The sequence below is a fragment of the Ciconia boyciana genome, chromosome 2 (assembly GCF_034638445.1).
Source record: "Ciconia boyciana chromosome 2, ASM3463844v1, whole genome shotgun sequence".
Classification (NCBI taxonomy): domain Eukaryota; kingdom Metazoa; phylum Chordata; class Aves; order Ciconiiformes; family Ciconiidae; genus Ciconia; species Ciconia boyciana.
Genome location: NC_132935.1, coordinates 50,860,043 through 50,872,164, shown reverse-complemented (window position 1 = coordinate 50,872,164; position 12,122 = coordinate 50,860,043). Strand labels below are relative to the sequence as shown.

Sequence of the window (12,122 nt, the reverse complement as noted above, 5' to 3'; positions counted from 1 at the left end):
TTCATTGCTAAAGTCTTGCAAAAGCTTTTCCCATATATAAAATTCATTCAGTATTTTAACTGAAATGACCTTTTTTAAAAATAAAAGAGCTGAGGCACACAGGCTTTTTGCTTAACATGAGCTTTGCTGTGATTATAACTAGTCTTAGTTAAGTTAGCCCTAAGTATGCCAGGCTTGAGTTTTTATTTTGAACATGTAGACCAAAGCTGCTACAGCAGAATCCAGCTAACGGAGGGATGTTAAGAACTAGAGGTCTGCCGCTGTTCTTCAGAAGCATAGCATCCTCCTTGCTACGTACACGAGTACTGTATGGTAGGACTGATTCAAAGGGCAAGGTCTGGTTGGTTATGTGTACTACTGACAAGGAGCGTTTGTATCTTGTTTTTTAAGGGAACTCACTAAAACAAAAGTGAAGATCAGGTTTGTGCTAATACACTTGTGCTGTAAGCTTCAGTTCATAGGATAGGCATCTCAGAAAATAGGCTTGTTTATAAGTTCAGTGAGTCAGTATTCAACACTTGGTTCTACCTGGTGAATTAAAATTTTAGAACAAATTTCAGGCTGTAAGAGCAGTGGTGCAGGGTGGGGGGCTTGTGGGGACTTTTAATCCAGGTTTACCTCAGTCCTTGTTTTCCGAGCTTGCTCAAAATTTCAGTTTCATGTAAAAGATTTGCACGCCTAGCAACTGAAGCATTAGTCAAACTAATGTTTGAGGCACTTCACTGAAGTGTGAAAGCTTTTAGGAGCAGTCTGTCCCTGTCCACGCCCACGCTAAACATCTATTGTATAGGGGTAGCCTCCAAGATAAGTGAATGTGGCTGTTTGTTGATAGTCAAGAGGCTTTTCCTGTGTATCCATTCTGAAAGAAGCATAAAATGTTGGTTTTCTCTTTATTAGAGATGAAGATGACATAAATGATGTGACTTGTATGGCTGGGGTCAATCTTAATGAGGAGAATGCATGCATTTTGGCAACAAACTCTGAGCTCGTTGGTACAGTGGTCCGCTCTTGTGCAGATGAACCTTTTCTCTCCTCAGAAGCACTTCAGAAGAAGATCTTGAACATAGGTGAGAACAAAGCATATATAACAGATATGTATGGATGCAGTATTTCCTTGCCTGTTTCATCAGCCAGCCTCCAATCTTTGAAGAAGGAGCTGGAACTATTAAAATCTGCTGTCTCAATTTATGTGTTTCTACCAAACTGCACTGAGTTTTTACTTCCCTTTCTAGGAAACAACTGTTCTCTAAGTTTTTTGCATGGAAATAGTCTGAAGCACAACCAGAAAAAAGAAATTGGTGCCACTTTTACATGTGAGAACTGAGCAACTTTATTACTTTAAAGTTAATGGAACACATAATAACCATATAGATGGTAGTGTCAAATCAAACACTTAAGCATGCTTTTCTATTTCTGCAGCTCCTAACTTGATGCATTACACTGACTTTCCTAACAGCTTTTGCATTCTTCAGCCTGTTTCAGATATGTGTACTCTATTGACCAACATTACAGATCCTGCCCATGTGATTAGGAGGAAGTTTCAAACTGCGGGTATGCACAGGGCAGACCTTTGTTTATGATTCCCTCTATGGAAAAATCTTTCATTAATTTTATGTTAAAGAGATGTTAAAGCTGTTTGTATCAGTGAATAATACTGTGGAATATATGTTGAATGGCTGAGACTAAACTGTAATAGGAAGTATTTAGTATATGTATCATCTCAGCTGTTAGTTTCTGGGCAAAATAATAACTGTTGCTTAGCAATGTTGTATTATGTCAGAGCAGGGAGCATGCATTTGTATAACACCACACTGATTGCTACCACTGCTGTCTACAGCAAACTGGATGAATGTTGCTCAACTCCTTGCTCCTGCTCTCTGCCTGGTAGCTTGCCATACTGGAACAGTGAGTTTTACAGCTGAGCATTCAGGAAAGCCTGCAGTTCATACATGCAGTCATTATTCAGTCACAGCGGTTTAACTACATGATCACAAAGTCTTTCTACGTGCAGCTTGTTCTTAGTCCAAACCTAAGCAGCTAGCCTGTGACGAGCATGTAACCTGCAAATGCTGTCTGCTACCTCAATACATCCCACACTAGTTAACCAGATGTGCCATCTGAGCTGTATTGGGCATAGTTGAGTGAAGTAAGTGCTGTGCTACTAGTGGAAAAGGGAAAAGACACATTGAAACTGGGGCCTAGAAGCTTTTCTCAAAATTCAGTAGGGGGTTAACCAGTCATCCATGGGAACTAGATATAAGGAAAAATAGAGAGCTCTACAAAAACATAAAGAGAAAGTACTTGTAGAATAATTGTCTGGTTTGAGGTGTGAAGACAATTCATCGAAAGATGGAAAATACAAGCCTGGCTGTTTCATGGCTGGTATGGTAGTTGTTCCACATTAATAATAATGTCATGTTGTAAATGAAAAGTGTTTTGATTGCAAGGAAAGGAATACTGTCAGCGAGTACAGCAATTCAGAAAATGAATGCTTCAGCTCTTGAACCAAGCCCTCTTTGGTTTAGGAAGTGTGTGTGTGTGTGGAGGGAGGTCTTGAGGTTTGGGGGAATTTTGTTTTGTCTTCAAGTTGACATTTCAGTATTCTGATCGTATAGTGGGAAACTGCTGAGGAAGTGTTGAAAGGTGCTTGAGCAAAATGAGCTTTGCACTCAGCTAAGGTACAGGCCAATGCTTACTGGCCGAGACCAAACAGTGGGAACACTTTGATCGTATCTAGGAAAGCATTGCAGATTCTCCTAGTCTTGCGAGATTGTTATTCATTTTCAGTTAGAGTAGCAAAGGCAAATGAAATAGGTGATTAGTTTTTTTACAGTGTACTGTTTATCCATTCTTAACACTCCACTTGGCAATAAATACTGAAATGGGTTTTGAAGGTGTGCTGTATATTGCATCATAAAGTATTACAGCCGCTGTAAATGCAGTGAGGGGCAAGGAAAAGCGCTTCTGACGGGTACGGCGTACGAAGCGTGTGAAACTGCTGCCTGCCATGCCTACCAGGGAAAAGTTGCTGCCGTCCAGGTGTCTTGATGGAGTTGCATTCAGTGATCAATGGTGTCAGCCACAGGCAGGCTTCTCCGTTGGCAGCCTGCAGCCGCCGGAAGGTTGCGGAGGTGATGCCCAGCTCTGGGCACGGGGCTGGGACAGCTTTGCCTGGAGCTGTCGCCAGCCTTGGTCACAGCTGCTGAAACGCAGAGAGGCAGTGGCAGCCCGAGAGAAAAGGTTGAAGGTGATGGCATGATGACCCTGGCTGCACTTGATCTGTGTTGTCTGAGCTGCTGCCGTGGGATGGTTGGGTCTGCCTGCCCTGTGCCGGTCGGTTGAGGCAGGTGAGAGGGTCCTGTGTGCCTGGAGTGCACTGCAAAAACCATCCCCGCTCATCGAATAAATGTCATGAGTTGTTAACAAGCACGGTGTCAAGCAGGGCAAAATGTAATTCTCTATTTTTTTTTAATTACTGGAATTAACAGAATATGGCACTAATTTCTACAGCTACCGCTTCTCCCCCTCCCTGAACATGAAGCTTGATTTGTGTTCTTATTAACTTTGTCCTATAAATGACCTTGCAAGGAGAGTGGTTCTGGAGGCTAAGTGAAACAATGTCTATATTTTCTGAAGCTCCAGGCTAAGTTTTATTAATGTAATGTCTAAGATCTTTGAAGTTGTGACTTTACCAGGAAAATCATAATCTCCAAACCTTTATTCATAATGGGTATGACTTCCAGGGGGAACAGAATACCTGCTGTGCTAATTATTTCAATTATCAGCTACTACTAAAACACGTAATGGATTTTCTCTGCTTCCACAGGTAAAAGGCATGACATTATGGAACTTAACTCTGATGTTGTGAACTTGATCTCCCACGCTACACAGGAGAGATTACGAGGGCTCCTAGAAAAACTAACTGTAATTGCTCAGCACAGAGTATCAACCCACAAGGTAAAGGAAATCATTAAGCAAGTTTTGCACCAAAGTTTTCCTGCTTTGCAGCCTTGAAGGTAAACCTCTTCCGAGTAGAGGCGCATCATATACAATATGTGCATTTTCAGTATCTACCGAAGGCTGGTTTTGTTTTAACTGCTTATAGCCTCTAACTATTCCTTACATTTTCCATTCGACTTGTTGGATAGGTGCTCTTAAAACCCAGCATAAGAGTAAATGCATGCGTTTCTCCTCTTCCATAGAAGTGGTGGGTGTTATACAAAAATCTATCTTGGATGGTAAATGTAAAGCTATTTTTGAATGCTCTTGGTGGTCAGGTTGATTTAGGGGCTTGTGTTTGCTTTATGCATTTACTGTTGGTGGAACTGCAGTATTGGCTCAGTAAAAAGCCTTGGGAAACTGAATTGAGTATTTTATTTTTAGAAAGTGCTCCGTGTGAAGGCAGAGACCCCTTTGATCTTAAAGTTTCCGGAACTTTTTTCCCGCCAGTGCTACTTAAGATTCCCTCCCCTCCCTCTTGTATTAGCTTCATTCAATATAAATGGGTTATAATTTAATATTGGGTTCCAGTGAGCCAGTATCCCTTAAGATGCTTGTATGGTACAAATGGGAAGCAATAACTTACTAGTGGCCAAAATAGCTCTTTCAGGCTTTTTTGGTCGTTCAATAATAAGATACTAGTCCTTAGTTTTTTCAGTATCAAGCTGTTTTAGAAAAAAATTGTAAGTTAGATGCAGAGGTATCTGTCAACTCTTAAGTTCTTGGTTGGTTGGTTGGTTGTTTTTTTTTTTTTTACAGGAACTTTATACTTAATGATATTTAGCAAGAGCAACTAACTGATGGGGTAGGAGTTATTTTTGTACTGAACACTTTTTACAGGCTTTTAAGCACTGGAGAAGCAATAGTAAAGAGCAGGAACTATTTGGAAACTTCAGAGTATTTATAGTGATGTCTGGAGCAGTTGGTGTATGCTGTTCCTTGCCAGAAGATGCAGTAGAAAAAAAATCAATACAGAAAAAGTATAGAGTTTTTTTATGAGAAGTCTTTAGAAATCTACACATGTTCTGTGTTGTCTCCCCAAAGTGGGAGATCCAATAGAGCTCATGAGCAAAAGTGAGGTGGAAGCTGAAGTCCTGAGTAACCAGTAGGACTTAGTGTCTTGCAGACACCAAGGACACAAGGGACTGGTTTTGGACAGTAGGCTTGATAGGGCTGATTTCTTTCTCGTTGAACTAGAGCAATAGAAAAGCTGATAGGTTTTTGTCTGATTGAATTGCCAGAAGCAATGATAAGATTGTAAGACTGCAATAAGCTTGCTTTCTTTTCCTCTTTTCTCAAAACCAGAACAAACAAACAAAAAACTGGTGGGCATAATAATCCTAAAGGCACAGGTACCCTCTTCCGTTAGGAAGATGGTATTACACTACAGAGGAGTGTCCTACAGGATTGCATTTATGAGTAATTATTCTGAGAGATGCTGACAGGCTTTTAGAAATCTAAGTTCAAGAACAGAACACTACAGGGTTTTGGACCCCTGCTATGCGTTCATATATGTATTTACACAGCCCTGTATTCCATCTCCCCCAGTGCTTGCCCATGTCCTCTTTTCCCTCTAGGCTATTGATAGGCACCAGTGTGCAATGTGGGCTCCATGTATTTCAGAGAATTATCCAGAGTCTTTCCAAGAGGATTGGGTAGTTGCCCTGTAAGGCTTTGTATTGGCCTATCTTGATTACAAAAAGACAAACAGTAATAGGGGTAGGTGTGGTGAAACCAAGGTAACTATTGTTAGGGTAGAAGTTCGTGTAAAAAGCCAGTAATTCATGGGCTCATACTCAGGAAACTCTTCTTCCTAGTTTGCTCAGCTCATGCCTATCAGCTTACATCTGATGGGTAGCCCTGCAGAGAGAGAGAGTTGGCAGGGTAGAAGCTTCATACCATACCACCATGTAGACTTGCCAACTTTTGCCCTTTTTTGCTAAATTTAAGGAGAAAAAAATTAAAGTTATATAATTGGAAGTTACTAACTTAATTAGGATAAAACTATCATGGTGGTCTCTATCTGAAGTAGGAATAGCCCTTCAGATTGTTGTAAGCGGCTCTCTGTGCTGCAAGTCTTGTTGCAGTGCCTTTAAAGAGCCTTGGTAAGACCATAAAGACAATTAGCTAGCTGGTTTGGTTCCTTGGCTGCTTCCCTCCTATAATGTGGAGAACTGCTGAGGTATAAGAGTATGCATGTGACATAATATGATACCCAAGACCAGAATGAATAATGACAACTAAACGGTACAGTGATTTAAAAAAAGTTTTTGATGTGGGTGGATTCAGCACAGCGTGAGATGACTGCTGTGCTCCTGTGTTTGGAGCCTATGAGCACATGGCTTTGAGAGGCATAGTACGGTGCTGTGCTATAAACATTACTTCATGAAAACGTTTTCCCCATGTGCAGTAGCAGTAAAACACGGCAACCCTAAACTGCATGATCTGTAGGGCAGTATGGTGTGGCAGCTGCATTGGTTTACGGGGTAAGCTCTAAATGTAGTGAAAGAGTGAGCACCCCTAGATGTAAAACCAGCTGGCCTCCTCCTACCCACCCCACACCGCCATCAGACTGCAGAGTGCAGAAGTAACTTAGCAGAAGTTTTTCTGTTATTAACTTGGTTTAGGGGTTGACTATATAAAAGCCAAAGCTTAATAGGTTCCCACATAGTAGCTGAGCCTCTGCAGCTGCCTGTGTTCCTGCTCTGTCCTCAGCAAGGCTGTTCAACGTGACTTAAACTGTTCAGATTTCATGGGAGAACTGGTCTTCGTGGGATTCTTCCAACTTCTTTCCTGATGGACTGAAGTGGAGCGCAGCTTCCCTGTATGTCGGTTTTTCCTTTGTGCCCCGGACATGCAATACATTCCTGGTGCTAAACCGCAAGTGCCATAGTCAGGTTTCAGATTCATTTACAGGTATGTGACAATCTAGGAAGGAAGTTGCAAATCGCAGACAAGGCATATAGCTGTTCTTTAATTTGTTGCCAGCTCTCTTCTCACTAAAGACGTACCTGGGAATGTTTCAAATACGTGTAAACCTAACATAAAAATTTTGGCAGGAATTGGCTGTGCTTTAGAGTGCATCTGTGGAGAAGCCTTAAGTATATACATTTCTCTTGAAGGAAAAAAAAAAAGCATGGAGGAATGAATTTCATAACAAGAATTGTATAGATGCACCAATGTGCTATTGTTGTGTGAAAGCAATAGCTTCTTTCAAAATAGCAAAGCGAACTCCGGGTTAAATTTAGCTCAGTTAAAGTAAAAGCGACTTTTTAACTCTCAGATATACAAGTTCAGCTTTGGTGCATACAAATCTAACCACATACTGTGGTTACGTGCTTTATTTATCACTAAGTTAAATTCTGTTCTTGATTACACTTGTAACTTTAGTTTTGTTGGGATTGCACTGTTGTAGCTGGGGACAGTTTGGCCTTATGTGAGGAAGTTAAACTGTTATATGGACAAAAACTGAATCCAACTTGCCTCATCGTAACAGTAATGGCTACAAGTTATGAACGGGTATACAATATAAAGTTTTCTGTCTAAGCAATTCAGTGCTAAATGATCACAGAGAACAAGTTTATGGAATAGGACAATATATAACTGCAGGCATTCCTCTTCTAAAAAGACCTGAAATAAGGTATCTTAAAATAGTTGTTGATGAGCTGAAGTACTGTTACGAGTGCACCCATTTCTTGTCCCGTATAAGCTCATGGTAGTGCATTGGAGTGCTTCTGGTTGAGAGGCTTGCATGCTTAATTGGCATAGGGTCTTGGATTTGGCTTTAAAAACATAAGTATCTAACTCTGACTTGGGGCATTCCAAAGTGAAACACTTCTAAACTTTGGAAAAAATAATATTCTGGTAATATGGCTTTCTTCTTTGTCCCTTTAAAAGGATTGCAGCATGGTGGTGTATTATTATAAACTGCTGCTTCAAAACAAATTGTACTAATGTACTGAGACTGACTCGAAGTACCATGTTTTGTGGGGAGCAGTAAAAAAAATCTTGAGCAGTAACAGAAGAGGGGGGAAAGGTTTGTTGCAGAGCCACAGACTCTGTTTGGGAAAGAAAGTCTCCTTGGTGGCAACACATGGTGTGGTGTTGGTGATACATGACAATGTGGTGGCTCATTGAAAAGCACCAAACTTAATAGCAGAAGAGGGATTGATTTCATGCTCTGGCTGTGTTGTGAGAATTCAGACTGGGAGACAACGGTGCCTTACAAGAAGACTTTTACTTTCCTTCCAGCTTTTAAAAGTAGATGACTGGCTATGGGAAGATGAGTCTGAGTATAGCGTGTTTGAAAACTAAAAATTTAGCAACTCAAGTCACTGATAGTCCATATACTTAAAATATACCCTTGCCTAAAATACAGCTGTAAAATATGCTGTGCTTATTCCAGAACAGTTGTGTGTCAAGGTCACTTCATTGAAGTGTGAGATTGGGGTAGGGTAGAAAGAAGGGTTGCTGAAAGTATATAGTGTGTTTGGCTGGTAAAAGCCCAAGGATAAATTTCTCAGGAAAAGACAAGTTCACAAAGTAACAGAGAAAGAAGATGACTTGAGGATGTGCATTAGAGAGTGTACAAACAGGTGGCACAGACGTGCCTCATCTAGAATGGGCTCCCTGCCTAATGCCCTCTGACCAATGCGTGGCTTAAATAGCCTGTCTTTGGAAGAGCAGAATAGTAAAAACAAGCTTTTCATTGCCAGTTGACCACATTTTAGATCTTTCCTTTCTCTGTCTTCTTTCCTATCTAAAGTAAAACTAAACTCAGACTTTCCAGTGAGGGCAAAAATAGTATGAAAAATAAACTACTGATTGTTATTTTTTAGATCAAAAGGACCATAGTCTTGTTTCAATGCATGCATGTCCAGTCATTGGAACTATTCATTCATATTCACTGGCCCAGCTTTGCACAGGGGCTGGACCAGATGACTTTCACAGGTCACCTTTCAACATAAACTATTCTATGACTTGAGAGCATCCACTGAGGAAAAAACATGTATTCCTAAAGCTATAATAAACCATATATAATTTATGTCACTTTCCCCACCCCCAAGTTTTATTATAACTAGTTCTAAACCACCCCTCTGCTCCATAAAACCTCTTTTTGGAAATACCAGGTGAGGCTTATTTCAAATTCTGGATTAAATGGCTGAAACTAGAACACCAAACACTAGAAACTCAGAATGTCAAATCTTAGTTTTTTCTTCACCCCTTCTCTTTAAAGGGGAAAGGATACGATATTCTGCTGCTTTACAATTTTTTTTTTTCCATTTTAACCTGTCCAGAAGACAGTCTTGTATGTATGTTTACTGGATATGAAGTTGCTGTTTAAAACAAAATTTTAGCCTTTAGACTTAAAGACGTTATTGTTGTTATAGTCAATATAGACTAGATGTTATTAATGTCACTTGTTCAATAACCTCTTATTAGTCACAGATGCCAGGAAACATGCTTCAGCACAGAGGAGATGTGTAAATGACTACCTACCACCTGAAGTCTTTCCAAAACAGCCTCCACTTTTCAGCTTTGAAAAAATAGTGGTGTTCTTTTCAGGTTGTTCCCATTGGGTTTATTAGCTCTAGTGGAGTATATAAAAGTCTGGTTGTCTATAACAAAGTTCTCTTTCCAGGGGAGTGATAGGTACATCGTATCTAGTGACACCAGAGCACAGCTGAGATTTCTTGAAAAGCTTGATCACCTAGAAAAGCAGAGAAAGGATGAAGAGGAACGTGAAATGTTGCTTCGAGCAGCCAAGGTAAGAACTTTACTTCTTGCTTTCCAAGGAAGTAGTGGTGTCCCTTAGACTGGTGAACGTCTTCAGGTTTCTCCTATTTCTGCTTTAAATGTAGTAACCATTAACCCTATAACTAGAAGTCAGTAATGTTTAGGATAGCTTAGGCTATACAGAAAAGGATTTTAGCTTTTTACATTCTTTAAAAAAATCATAGGAGTTTTTTCAAATGTGTGGTGGGGTGAACTCTTCTTTTGAGATTATTCCTACTGGTCAAAATGAAACAAAATAAGTATTCACATAGCCATAAATGTCCTTCCTGGCTCTGTTTCTGGCTCTGAAATTGGTATGTCTTTCTCCATATCTGTGTATAGCACTGTTTGAAAGTATGGGTTCACTATGCTTGTTCAAGTTGGAGCCTGGTGAGATCCACCACCCTGCCAGATATGTTTTCTGTAGTCAGATCAGAGGGCTAGCCTTGGAGCTGGTACCCTAGCATCTGCAAACTCCTGATGGAGCCACTGCTAGTGCAGAACAAGTACCCTTCTTCCCCCTTCCCTCCCCTCAAGAACAGGAGGAAAAAAAAAAAAAAATCAGGAGATGTTGCTCCACCAGATGTGACTTGATCATCTTCTGTTTGTTGGGTTTTTTTGGTTTTGTTTCAAGCTGAATTCTGGAGCCCCTTGGGTGGAAGCCTAATCTAGATTTGAAAGAATCGTGTTGTACTTGCATGAGTACGACTCCCTTTCTTTCCTATACTTCCTGTCCTTTTTAAGTGTCTGCTGCTGACATGAACAACATCATGCCTAGACTGGACCTGACTGACAGTGTTAGCATCATTTTCAGCTTAATCTTGCTTCAGGCTAGAGCAGAGGCAGCCGGCCCAGATGAGGAGGGGGGTGCGTGTATGTGCGTGGAGGGGGAGGGAAGCCAGTCTGGATTGAGGCATTCACCCCTGGAGCTAAATCTTTCAATCACCATAGAAAATTGTCATTTATTAAATATTTAACGGATACGATGGTGTTTGGATGCCAGTAATTTCTATTCAGTCTTTTTCCTCTTCCTTTGGTAGAGCCGTTCCAATAAAGAAGATCCAGAGCAACTGCGGTTAAAGCAGAAAGCGAAAGAGGTAGGACTTTCCAGTTACCATGCTTGCCTTTGTGTGTTGAGAGAAGGTTGGCAGCCCTGTCCTGGCAATTAGGTCAGGGTTTATTTTGCTGCTGCATACCATTTGCAGAGGCCTTGGGGAAGGACAGGAACTGCCACAGGCAAGGGCAGTGCTTCAAATGAGGTCAATGAATTATGAGTTCTCTTTTTTAACATTTTATTTTTGTAGATTCAGTCCTGTCTAGAAACGGTCCTTTGTAAACTGCAGCAGTACACTTGGTAGGAATATAATGTGGGATTAGAAAAAAAAAGGAAAAAAAAAAAGAAGAAACTTTGAGATTTAGCATCTGGGACTGTACAATAGGCTACATTTTTCCAGGGTAATTGTTCGTTTTGTAAATCTGATACTGCTTATAATTCTTTGGCTGGGAGGCGGTACTGGGATTTAGTTTTAAATGGAAAACGCCTCTGGCTTTTAATTTTCTGGGCCCAGCAGTTTTCTGTTCTGGAATGGAGCCCTTGTTTCACACAGTTCATGTTTAGCTGCAGGGGTTTTAGTTTATAGCTTAGACTGGTTAAGCTTTTACTCCCAGAGGCCTCTGCATAGCAACTGTAGAAATCAACAAATAAGTTCATTTATGTCTGCAGCCTCCTCTCAGTAGCTGACTTTTTACATTTCCCAATATCCATTTCCTGACTTTTCTAGCCTGAGAGAAAAAAGCTCCACTAATTGGAGCTTATTTTAATTGAGCCTTAATATTGGATCTCACTGGAGTTGCCCCCAGAGCTACTGGGAACAGAATGAAATGAAAGTACCTAAGGTTGAAGATGTGTGTGCGTGTGTATGTGTGTGTGAAATTTTTCACTTGACCTACAGATTCTTTTCCCTGCTGAATAAATCATCAAGCCTGTTCACATTTCTGATTAAGGATCTGACAGCAGACGATAATAAAGACAATTGAGGTGTGAGACGTGTGATACAGAGCTGAAGAAATTGGTTTCTATAGTTACTTGACTGATTTCATGCAATTTTTAAGGATCTTTGTGCTAAATGAGAGTGATTTTCTGAGCAACCTTTTTCCTTAACTGTGCCTCTTGAACTATGAAATTTGTTGTTGCTTAACATTGCTGCACTTGGCTCCTAGGTGCCAGCAGCAGCAGCAGGTTATTTATGAATGCTTTAGAGGCCCTTATTGTTTGGATTAATGTAGGAGCCCAGGCAAAACAAATGGAAATCCAGTAAAATAGTATTAGAATCAATGCTCTGGATTTG

At 40.5% G+C, this 12,122-nt stretch overlaps 1 protein-coding gene across 5 annotated transcripts in view; it reads left to right on the top strand.

Moving 5' to 3' along the window:
* TAF4B (TATA-box binding protein associated factor 4b) overlaps window positions 1-12,122 on the top strand; it is a 76,547-nt gene that overhangs the window by 39,821 nt on the left and 24,604 nt on the right. For 4 of the 5 annotated variants that reach the window (XR_012040917.1, XM_072852590.1, XM_072852588.1 and 1 more), the window contains 5 exons: window positions 898-1,067; window positions 1,233-1,313; window positions 3,827-3,957; window positions 9,641-9,766; window positions 10,815-10,871. Coding sequence is in view for 4 of the 5 variants with exons in the window: in XM_072852590.1 (XP_072708691.1) it covers window positions 898-1,067; window positions 1,233-1,313; window positions 3,827-3,957; window positions 9,641-9,766; window positions 10,815-10,871 (565 nt within the window). In the remaining variant the exon portion in view is untranslated. The remainder of the gene's footprint in view (window positions 1-897; window positions 1,068-1,232; window positions 1,314-3,826; window positions 3,958-9,640; window positions 9,767-10,814; window positions 10,872-12,122) is intronic. The other variant, XM_072852589.1, reaches the window with a different exon arrangement.